The following is a 12,210-nucleotide window of genomic DNA, read 5'->3' as shown; positions in this document are numbered from 1 at the left end:
TAATCCCCCATAGAAACTCTGTACATCAGAAAGACAAGGAGATGTGTGTGAGAGAGAGAGAGAGAAAGAGAAATTATGGTTTTATACTTGTTTTCGAACTCACAGAAGAAAAGGGAAAAAAGAAAAAAGAAAAAAGAAAAAAGAAAAAACTGCTCAGTTCTGAACTGGGATGAATATATACATATGACAAAAACCGTGAAGATTCGTGCATCAATAAGTCAACATTCCTCTTTTTCTCCCTTTCCTGCCCCTATTTTTAACAAGCTTCTTCCTCTGGAGATCTGAGCCTATCTGCCCCACCCCTCTCTCTTTCAAGAAGAAAACAGGCTACATATGCATATGTTGATCATGCAACGAATCCAATGTCACCGGTGTGGTGCCATGTGGCCTCTTTCTCAGGAAAGATGGTAAGAGAGGAAATATATACAAATACTAAGAGAAATATACACACCCATATAGACAAATCCTGATATGGACAAAGCATACGAAGGAAAAAAAGACCAGTATAAATATATATATATATATATGCATGTATGTATGTATGTATGTATATTTATATATATATGTGTGTATATATGTATATATATATATATAGAGAGAGAGAGAGATGTATGTATATACAAATGTGCTATTGGCTAGGTACCTTGGTCAGGAAGGTCATCACTTCTCTCTCTCTCTCTCTCAAAGATCAGGAATAGTAGAGAGGGTCTGCAGAGATCAAAGCAGGTGGCAAGGCAATAGTTTATACAGTACATACATATTATGTATATAGACCATGAAATTAGCTCTAACAATTGCTGCTGCCAATTGACCACAAATAGATAAACATAGCATTGCAAAATCAATCAGGTGCATCATCCAAAGGCAAAACAGATATATATCAAGAGTCTATACAAAGATTAGATCATGCAGGGGTATAATGCTTGGGGAGGCTCGGCATTCGAGGTGGCCGATTCGGTAACCGACGATGAGAGCCGGGGGCGCCCAGACCCTGATGTTGATCGAGCCTCCTTACAACGCCTTGAAGATCAAGCCACCCAACGGAGTTGGCTTCTTGGCCCCTCTGAGCAGGCAAAGAAAAGGAAGGAATATGTCGATTTCGGGTGCATGGTTTGTAGCAAGAAGGTACTCAAGTATATCGGCTTGGCTCTCCTCGTTGCCACTATCATCATTGTCATTGTTGTCCTCGTTGTGAAGCTCGTCCCACACCATCACCCCCCACCTCCCCCTGAAGACAACTATACCCAGGCCCTCCATAAGGTTCTACGCTTCTTCGATGCTCAAAAATGTGAGTCTGATCAATTAGCCCTCTACCTAATAAGAAAGGCATAACATAAATACTGCCTTCTAATAAGCATGGCCATCCACCTCATAAGAAGGGGTTTTAAATAATGGCTGCCTCTAAGAATGCTGCTGCGAGAGTAAGATCAGACATCCTAATAGTCCTAATAAAAATTTCAAAGCAGTTCTTTTTCTTAAAAATAAATAGATGTTTTTGGAAAAATATATTTTACCCTTTCGAAGAGACAGGTTCGTTCTTCCAGTGTATTATCTATGTTGCACTTAATGTCTTATCGTTTCTTTTATTTTTATGCAATGCCAATATTTTCAAGTTTCACACACCCACATGCTCTCATTTATTTATATCATTCACATCAGGGAGAGTGTGGCTTGCCTAAATTCCAACAATGAGCCAATTCTTATGTTTGTTAACTAACCATCGTTGACATATTTAGGGATATCTTGTGCACAACTTAACTGCCCAATATTTCCACCAATGATCCAATTTTTATGCTTGTTGCCCATTCTTAATATATTTTGGGATTGCTTGTGCAGCGGGTGTGCTGCCCAAGAGCAACAATGTGTCATGGCGTGGCAATTCCGCAGTGCGTGATGGGCAGCCGAATGCAGATCTGTCGGGTGGCTACTACGATGCCGGAGACAACATCAAGTTTGGGTTCCCTGGTGCCTTCGCCATGACAGTTCTCAGTTGGAGTGTCATTGAGTACGGCCCCAAGTACAAAGCCATGGGAGAGCTCAGCCACATCCAGGATATCATCAAATGGGGCACTGACTACATCCTCAAGACCTTCAATAAGACTGCTGACAGCATCAACCAAGTTTATGCACAGGTCAATATGGTTTTCAGTCTAATAATAATTTAGCGTACCAGTAAGAAACCTTCACCAAAAGAATATTTGTATCTAAAATGCCCTATGGACAATATGGAAAGCTTTGACTTTCTCAAAGAAAACCTGAAAGTTGTGTTGTGGAAGCCACATATTCCTCCCGAGTCCACAGCCCAAATATGAAGAGCTTTCATATGCATTTCAATCTCATGACAGTCATATCAGAGTATTAGAACTATTCATCTGCATTACAGATACACAAATCATCCTTCCTTGGCTCTTCACTAGCCAACCCACCTGAGTCAGCCCTTCCATATAAACAATAAAAGCTGGTTCTTGCCCATTGCTGGAATAATCAATTAATCAGCAGATTTATCTCCCAATTTAAGAAGCATGAAAAAGGCTGTGCAAAACATGCTTTGCAAATTACATGTGAAATTCATCTGAATTAAAATTCATCTCATTCAGGTCGGTATCGGCTACACCGGCGGCGAGGGTGCAGGTGTAAACAATGACCATAGCTGCTGGGAGAGGCCAGAGGACATGGATTATGAGCGACCAGCATTATCATGCAGTGCATGCTCAGACCTGGCAGCAGAGATGGCAGCAGCACTGGCAGCAGCATCCATCGTATTTAAGGACAATCGACAATACCACCAAGAGTTGGTTCACGCAGCTGAAGTAGTCTACCGATTTGCACGAGGGCCACGCGCCCGCTACACTGAAGGTGTGACAGATGCAAAGTACTTTTACAACTCCTCCAGCTACTGGGACGAGTATGTGTGGAGCAGTGCCTGGATGTACTATGCCACTGGCAATACCTCCTACATAAGCTTAGCCACAAGCTTGACATTGGCCCAACATGCCAATTCCATCGATAACAGCCTGCACAATCGTGTCTTCAATTGGGACAATAAGATTCCTGGTGCACAGGTAGGGCATTAACAATTTGATCACTCACCAATAATACTTTACTATATGCAATTATGTGCTGTACCTATAAATGCTTCTGTTCGCAGTTAATTTTAACTCGATTTCGGGTCATGATGAATCCGGGGTATCCATATGAAGACGTCCTCCGAATCTACAATAACCAGACCAACCTCAATATGTGTGCGTACTTGCCTCAATTCCAATCCTTCAATGTAACTAAAGGTAATTACATCTGCATTATATTTGACTAAAGTGACATCAATTCAATATATATCATGTATTATTGTTGATGTTCCAGGAGGGTTGGTGTGGTTTGTTTATGGACAACCACAACCACTGCAGTATAACGCCGCATCAGCATTTTTGGCAGCGCTCTACGCTGATTACCAAACTGAAATAGGTGCTCCAGGGTGGACTTGTGGACCCACTTTTTTAAAATCAACGGAACTACGCAACTTTGCAAGATCACAGGTAACATCCATTACAAAACATTACCTGGAAAACAAGACATGATGTCATGTATACTCGCCCAGATGTTGCTTACAACATTCAATCTTTAAAATATATGCGTGTGTAGCCATGTGCATGCTTTTCATAATCAATCTCAAAATTATAATATTACGAATATATATGAGCACAACACAAAAACTTGTCTATTTCTTATTTAGATAGCTTTATTCAGACTTAACAGATAACTGATGAATCTAGGATTTCGCAAAATAACACTGACTATCTCTCAGAGAGATCGTGCTAGTACCATCATTCATGACCCAAAAATGTGAGAAAATATCCTAGCTTGACTATACTTAAAAAATCTCTTGTATTTATTTCACAGATCGATTATATATTGGGCAAAAATCCCAACAGCATGAGCTATGTGGTGGGCTTTGGCGACCGCTACCCCTTGCGTGTGCACCATCGAGCATCATCAATTCCAAGCAACGTCAATTCCAAAGGATGCACACCAGGATTCAAGTACCTCCAAACCAGCTCACCCAACCCACACGTGCTGGTGGGTGCCATGGTGGGCGGCCCTGATGCCCAAGACCGTTTCTCTGATATCCGATCCAACTATAATTTCACTGAGCCCACCATCACTGGGGCTGCCCTCCTTGCTGCTGCACTTGTTTCCCTCTCTGGCGGTGACACTGGCACTATCGACACGAACACCCTCTTCTCTGCCCTACCTCCTCTCTCTCCACCTTCACCCCCTCCACCCGCACCTTGGACGCCTTAACCCCAATCATCATTATTGCTTTCCTTTCTTCAGTTTTCCTTATTCCTTTCTAATCATCAGCTACTCCAAAACAATAATGCTACTACAATTTCATTTCATTCTAGTTGAAATTCCCATTCATTGTTACTTATATGAAAGTTGGATCATGATGTTTACGAAGCATACTAAACATATACAGAATTCTATTATTTATTACATGGCTAAGAGAACTCTATCTTGTGTTCTAAGCGGAGAATATCCAATGCCTCTTGCTCCCTTATTTACTGAAATATTTACATTACTATAGATGATAATATACAAAGTGCCACATACAGGCTGCAACAAATATGGCTGATCATAGGGCAGCACATAAGGACTATAATGGCATAAAAAGTTTTATGCACAGCAAGAAATCACTCCGGAGGGCTATAATGGCATAGTGCAACATTCACCTGCAAAGAGCAGGTTCCAAACGTCCCCAAACTCGAAGAAATCAGTAGCAATGTTGTTGCACATCACAAGATGAACCAGAAGAAGACTCCCATAAGCTATGAGTATGGATCAACTCTGTTCAAATACGATTGAAGACTGTTGCAGTGAAGAAACAGTCTCCTAGAATACTTTGACAGCAGCAACATTCCGAAATGCATCATGAACCGATAGAAACAATCATAGAAACATATTGTGTTTGTGTATAGCATAATTCTTCTTGGCCCATTGAATGCATCATGTCTAATGACCCTAAAAACTAAATTGCTGATATATGAAAGAAAACATGGTCAAAATTGTCCACCTCGTACAGAAAGGACCATATTTTGTCGTAAGCCAACAAACACTCCCAAAGCATGCCTCGCAACTCGTAAACCAGCCTTTAAAACAAAAGAGCTATGCCCTTCCATACCAAATGAGCATGTATGCAAGTCTGAAATAGTGTAATATATTCAGGCAACCCTGAGCAGCATGACTAATTTCCACCCAGAAGTTCAGCATGCGCTAACATACACATGAAAACACTATCTTGTGAGAGATCTTCACACTTCAAATGTGCACTGATATTTGCGCGTAGAAATACATGGGATAAATTTTCAGCCTCTCATGCTGGAGAACTCAGTTAGGAATTCAATATTGCGAATGCCAAAAATATGGCTCCGAATCCTAGTGGTATATGGAAAGAAAGGTACTGGTTAGATGAGATAGCATCAACAGAACACCATTCACCAGGATCATCCCAAAACTAAAGACTGTACCACATGAGATTGGGCATTTTGACAAGTAGGATCAACGAGTGCCATTTTCTTTTCTCCGCAACTCTCCCTGGTTCCTAAGACTGAGGCAGAAAGGCACATACAAAACCAAACCGATGGAGTCTAAATTGTGGTCCATTCAGCTGAAAGAAGCCAGCTCGCCCACCATAACCCCTCGAATTGAACCCAAAAAAATGCACTACATGCTCATACGCAAGAACAAACCAGTTCTTTTTCTTTTCTCTACCAGAAAAAAAAGCCTTCGAGTTCATTAACCTAGGCAAAACAAGCTTGTAAAGATACCACCGACCTCTCTCCACGTTCCACCATTGAAGGAAGCTTCTTGAGCAGGGAGCATCTGAGCAGATGAATATTGTTGCCCATTTGAATAAACTACAAAAACAAAACTGCAGAGAGAAGCGAAGGAAGCGTGAATGCTTTAATCAATGAATGATCTGCTCACGAATTGAGAAGAAGAGGATTGGACTCAAATCCAATCCATATCTTGTATGTGTTTTGATCGCTTCACAATCAAATCAAAAAGGTCTGTTTCTGATCAAACTCCCACAAATTACCAGGTTACTGCAACATTGTTAAACCATCTCCTTTCCTAGTGTCTTGTTTTATGTACATGGAAGGTGTTAAATATGTAGAAAGTTTAGAGTTTAGGGTTTTAGGGCTAGAGGAGTTCACTCAAAAATAGAGAGGAGTGTGCCAAGATAGGGTAATGTGGTAGAATCGGCAAGGGCTCCGCTCAAGCCTAAACCGAACTGCCAAACTTGGCGGTTTGGTTTGGTTTGGTTTAGGCTTGAGTTTCCTTAACCGGTTTGAGCTCAGTTTGTGATTGCTCAAAATTGTTAAGCCTAAACCGGTTACCAAGCCAGAATCGCGTGGCTAAACAGTTTAGAAACCGATTCGGTTTAGGTTTGGAAACCGCCAAACCGGTTTGTGCTTAACCAGTTGGTCTCCCAAACCAATTAAAGTCTAAGACGAACTGTTTTCAATTCCTACTACTAGATAGAACTGTTGAGTGTTTATGATTACATTAGTGGTGTACATATCGAATTGTAAAGACACACCTAACTAGTGGAAGGACCCTTTCTTCAGAAAAATATATATGTAGAAGGTGTATATATTATATTAAAGATCCATCGCGATATTCATCTTATTTAGATTGTATACCTTTGACTGATCGTGAAGCCCAAGAACAAGTTCTGAAAGCAAATGGAGGTGGCAACTAATCGTTGCAAGTTGCAAATCCAACGCGATCATCACACTCATCATAACGTTGAAGTTGGAGATATGGAGGGGTCAAGCACATGAAGAAAAAATAGAAAATATGAAAAAAATGGTTTGGAGTATGGGTTGTTGCACAATTACTTCATTATGCATCAATAGATTACTTTTTGAATGAGGCCTTTTTACAATGCCAATATATCATGACATGGGAAATATGTGGAGGCTCACACTTCACACTTTATGACCACATATGTTGCAACTTGCAGCTAACCACAAAACCATATTCTTTGCTAAAAGAAGAAATCGCACACATCAATACATGTTAGAGCCCAATCTCATTGTATACCATCCGAACCATTGCCTCCATGCAACTTAGCTCACACTCACTATGATGTGAGATGGGCGTTGGGGTACATGTGATGAGAGTAGCATATTAACGTTTTGCCATAAACAAACTAGGAGACTAAGTATACAATTTCCGTATAATGCTTTGCCTTCAATCACATTCGACAATGCTTTCCAAACATCTCTTGCAAACCGAATCCTTCCACAAATTTCTCTCCCAATCAAAATGTTCACTCTAGATTGGGACATTCATTAGTGAAGTTGTTGAACATCGAGAGCATTTACTCACTTTCACATGCATTACATGAAATGTTATATTTTTTATCTTGAAGGTCATATTTGACCTTCAACGATGATAATAATCTCTCTCTCTCTCCATAAATCTATGTTTGAATTAAAACAAGATGACAATACAAAACCTTGATATATCCACTACTTCAATAAATTGATTTGGCAAGGTAAATCCTCTTAGGTGTTGTAAAACTAGACAACACAAATTGAACTCTTTTAGGGACAAGGTGCCTGTTGAGATATCAAGCTCAACTAGATTTAGTTAGTTAGTCAACACACGTAACTTAGTAGTTACCTAGATAGAGTCTAGTTAGTGTGTTGACCTTAAAGCCTTAAATAGGATTTTGTACTTTGAATGGGATACATTGTAGATCCTCCACTCCCATGTTCATTTAATATAGGACTTACACCTTTGTACCTATATTCCACTCACACATGTGTACCTTTGCACATGAGATGTATATATACCTCATTGTTGGTATTTTTGTATTTGATGATGCTTTTTAATATACACTCTCGTTAATCCTCCCCCATTTATATTATTGTTCATAAGTGTAACTTTCTCTCTCTCTCTCTCTCTCTGTTCCTCTCACACACATATCTCATAATCTTCTAGTTATCAACCACTCACATAATTAGACGTTAATTAACCCTTGCTTAATTACCTAATTATTAACATGGTATCAGACTGTGTGGTTTAGTACATCCACTAAGCCCACCCGACTTCATGATTGTGTGTTCGAGACACCGACGACAAATCTGGTTATCTACTATCGTAGTGCTGCTGTTACGGGCATGACCATATAATATCCCGTGGTAAGAATTTACCGTAGTATTCTATACACGTGGATAAGTGTGAGGGTTAAACGAGAGTGTAAAGAAGGGGAGGATTACTTTTAATCCTCGGGATTGAGACAACCCATTAGGTCAAGTGTGAACTTGCCTGGGGGCCTTGGGTATCGCTATAAATAAGAGGCCTAGCTACCCTCATTTGATCATCTTTTGACTACATCAAGACTTTGCTCGTGTGGTGGGTCAACTCTTGTAGCGAGCGCGCCAGCACCAGGTACGACTCGACGCCACGGCGGTGGTATGGGACGCCGATCGAGGCTCGAGTCCGTCTCGATCCCTTCGCTCGGGGGTGGTCGGGTGGATCGACACCCTTCTTTCTCTTTCTCCTTTCTATCTATTATTACTTTATCCTTATCTTAAGCTTACTTTAGTACTTAGATCTATAATATTTGGTATCAGATTTATGTACTAATGTTTCTTTGTTTTTCATTTGTCTTTTGATTGATGCTGATCGATCGATGTGCGGTCGGCCTTGATCCAGACAACGATCAACAAAGAACTTCGGTAACTCTTTCCAGAATTTTTTTTCTATTCTCTCTTCTCCCATCTAATCATGTGTTTAGTTTATAATATGTCATTTTTTTTCATTAAGTCAATGATGTTGTAGTGGTCTTTAATTGATTATCTAAAACGTTTACATATGTGCACAAGGTCAATACCTCGTTTGACATATTAATAATATGTAATGAGTGTCGTATGCGTACGAGGTTAATACCTCAATTACGTATTACGTTCACGAACATATGTTACGTTTGCGTATGAGTTGTTGATTTGTAGTAAACGATATGCGGTTGGTCTCGTATGCGTAAGAGGTCAATACCTCAATTGCGTATTACGATGATCTCTTATTTGTGGATGTTTCGTGTGCGTAGAGGTATATACCTCGATTACGTATCTCGATCACATCATTTGTGGCTATTTAATATAACGATATGTTTAATATAGGCATATGTGGTCACATATATACGTATTTGATCGTATATATGTGATAAGTAAACATATGTGTATATTCGTTATTACGTGATTATATCGAAAGTTGTCCTTGTCGGGAAAAGGATGTTGGTGGCCGTCCTCACATTTTTGTGAGAATGGCGTTGTCACCATCCCTTTTTCAACATTTTTTTATTGTTGATAACCCCGTTGACGACCTCGATTTCGTTACGTAAAGAAACGCCAATAGCCAAAATGATGTTGAGTACGTAGGGCTTGACCCACTTCAAGTGAGGTCGCTCCAATGACGCACGTATCCAACATCCCTCCCTCGTTACATGGATACGATGCCACCATGAGCTCGTTCTTACGAGAGGCATTCGTAATGACGTGACCATGTGATGGCCCACGTGAACCTACTACAAAACGAGGGCTCATTTGGCTTGACCATTAGGTTGCACTTTGGCGTATGCCATCGTAATTACGAGACTTGAGGTTAGGTAACGTACCAACATAGTTTTGGTAAATGAGGGAGAAATAAGGACCCTTGACATATATGTTCTTTTAAAAAAAAAACCATATATGATCAATTGCCTCGCATATCTCTTATACGCATCAAACATTAAGCATTCGAGAAGAGCAACTTACTTGGTTGCCTCAAGTGTTTAATGTATTTGTTCTCGAGGTCTCGAGTTCAAATATGACCAAGACCATACAACATCCTTGATACATATGACTATAACACATGTTTAGACTTAAGGTCTAAGTGCACCTCGGGGTCCTCGTAATAGGACTTAAAGAGCCGAAACCACATATGTGGGCACCGAAACATAGTTTATTATTAACATTTTTTTTGTGTATAAACAATTCATGACGCGAACATACATGGTTGAGCCTCGGGGAGCCACCATGAAAAAATCGATATAGAGATCAGGGAAAGACATTTATTTGTCACCCCCATGGTTTTTAAAACACCTTTGTGTTACCATAGTAACCTGATCTTGAACCTCATCTCATACGTCTAGAGGGGTATTGACGTGAGATAATGATATCGATTAATGCTCGCCCATGATATGTTTACATCACGACATGATGTTATGACTATATTTCTGACCTTGTCCTATTTCTTTTCCAGAAATAATCTTTAATGGCTCAAATTAACGACCCCATGTCATCCGCTCAAGCGGAAGGAACTCAAGGGAATCCTCCTGGACAAATGTCCACTGAGATGTATTTGGCACAAATAACCCAATACCTCAGTTTCACCGCTCAACAAATGACCGAACTTCGGCAATCTCAGAGTGCTCTTGAGGCACGTGTCATTAGTCTACAACGTGAGACTAATAGACCTGATGAGCGACAAGGTGAAATATCATTTGTCATTAAGCCATTTACGGGAGACAAAAAGGAAAGAACCGAAGAAGCAATCTGCACATGGCTGGGACGATGGGAGTCTCATTTTGAGCTCTATCCCACGCCAGATAGTACGAAGATTGCATATGTCGGCCGAGAACTCGGGGGTAAGGCCGCCGCCTGGTGGCGTGGGCTCCATACTATGGGGAAATTGCCCGATACCTGGACAAATTTTGTCACGGTTTTTAAGGGCCAATTTCTGCAACCTCCCTCTCAAACCGAGGCAGCACAAGCTTTAATGAACCTCTCTAGCAGGAAATTTTCCTCGCTAGAAGACTATGTTCACCATGCTAGAACCCAAATCCAAAAATCGGGTCTAGAAGGGGACAATTGGTTGATAGCTTGTTTTATCAATGGCATCCCCAATTCGGACTATCACTGGATAGTGCACGATAAGGATCCAAAATCCTTCGAAGAGGCCGTTGAAATAGTTCTTCGCTATCAACGCACTTCGAAGAAGGACCATAACAAACCCAACGAAGCGCCCGGGACTAAGCAGTCGCAATTTGTTGGGAAACGCAAGACACCCAACGAATTCTTGGATCGCGATTGTAAGCGACAACATCCTTTTTGTGTATTCTGCAAAAAGAAGGGTCATACAAAAGATCAATGTCGAAAGCTCCAACGGAAAGAGCACGACAACAAAGCTAAAGCTGTAGACCATAAAGGTCAGATTCCTAATGTCCTTCAGGTCTATACACATCATTTAAGTAATTGTCAATGTTCTTTCCCTCACTATGTATTGGGTCCCAATGATTTACTACGTGCAAACGGGTATATCAATGGATCTCCCGTACAATTTTTATTTGATTCGGGAAGCTCACACAATTTTGTGAATGATCGTTTGGTTCAGATATGGGGAATCCAACCCACCGTAAGTGATCACACCTACACGGTGCACTTGGCTGATGGAAGAGTACAATACATCAACGGGGCGATTCATTCGTTAGGAATTTCTATTGATACTTATATAGAGGAAGTAGACTTCCATGTAATGAATCTGTGTACCACTGATGTAATACTGGGTTATCCCTGGTTTTATAATAAAAACTCTTCTTTATTTATTGATTGGGTTCACCATTCCATTTCTTTTGTACTGAACGATTGTACGCAATTTATTCAATGTGTAAAAAAACAATCCCTCTCGATTGTTTCCTCGTGTCCATCAATATCCGAGTTGTCTTGTTCTACGTTATTTTATTGTGTACTTGATCCGGACATTCACGTTTACAATATCAATAATGTCCCGGTTCAATTATCATATTTTGAACAACAACAACTTGATGAAATCTTAAATGATTTTCATGATGTTTTTCCAAGTGAACTACCTGATGGGTTACCTCCTAAACGTAATATAGACCATCGTATAGATATTGTACTTGGTGTTGCACCAATAAGTATACCTCCGTATCGCTTAAGTCGATCCGAAGAAGATGAGGTATCTAAGCAACTCAAGGACTATTTACGAATGGGTTATATACGTTATAGTAAATCTCCATGGGGTGCACCAGTTCTCTTGGTTAAAAAGAAAGAGGGCACATGGCGTATGTGTATTAATTACCGACGCTTGAATAAAGTGACGATCAAGAATTCATACCCATTGCCCCGGGCTGACGAT

At 40.4% G+C, this 12,210-nt stretch overlaps 1 protein-coding gene and 1 long non-coding RNA gene across 2 annotated transcripts; one reads left to right on the top strand and one right to left on the bottom strand.

Moving 5' to 3' along the window:
* Positions 1-859: 859 nt before the first annotated feature.
* Positions 860-5,744, bottom strand: LOC147856687 (uncharacterized). Its single transcript, XR_015530649.1, has 3 exons — positions 4,731-5,744; positions 3,127-3,557; positions 860-3,051 (listed from the first exon to the last, which is right to left on the bottom strand). It is a non-coding gene; the product is annotated as an uncharacterized LOC147856687 (long non-coding RNA).
* On the top strand, positions 907-4,491 carry LOC147856688 (endoglucanase 25-like). The gene is made up of 6 exons (XM_087328875.1): positions 907-1,288; positions 1,837-2,132; positions 2,598-3,062; positions 3,149-3,284; positions 3,361-3,533; positions 3,898-4,491. The coding sequence occupies exons 1-6, from the start codon at positions 907-909 to the stop codon at positions 4,297-4,299; spliced, it is 1,854 nt and encodes a 617-aa protein (XP_087185001.1). The 3' UTR covers positions 4,300-4,491.
* Positions 5,745-12,210: the final 6,466 nt, after the last annotated feature.

Source organism: Azolla caroliniana, unplaced genomic scaffold (genome assembly GCF_043228905.1).
Source record: "Azolla caroliniana isolate FFs.n. ecotype wild unplaced genomic scaffold, voAzoCaro1.0.p SCAF_12, whole genome shotgun sequence".
Lineage (NCBI taxonomy): Eukaryota > Viridiplantae > Streptophyta > Polypodiopsida > Salviniales > Salviniaceae > Azolla > Azolla caroliniana.
The sequence above is the reverse complement of the archived record's forward strand: the minus strand, read 5'-3'. Positions and strand labels throughout refer to the sequence as shown.

Excerpts from the sequence above, each read along its gene's own strand:
- LOC147856688 (XM_087328875.1), top strand. The coding sequence starts at position 907 with ATGCAGGGGTATAATGCTTGGGGAGGCTCGGCATTCGAGGTGGCCGAT. Across the intron at positions 1,289-1,836 it reads CTTCTTCGATGCTCAAAAAT|CGGGTGTGCTGCCCAAGAGC; the intron begins GTGAGTCTGATC and ends TTGCTTGTGCAG. Across the intron at positions 3,063-3,148 it reads ATAAGATTCCTGGTGCACAG|TTAATTTTAACTCGATTTCG; the intron begins GTAGGGCATTAA and ends TTCTGTTCGCAG.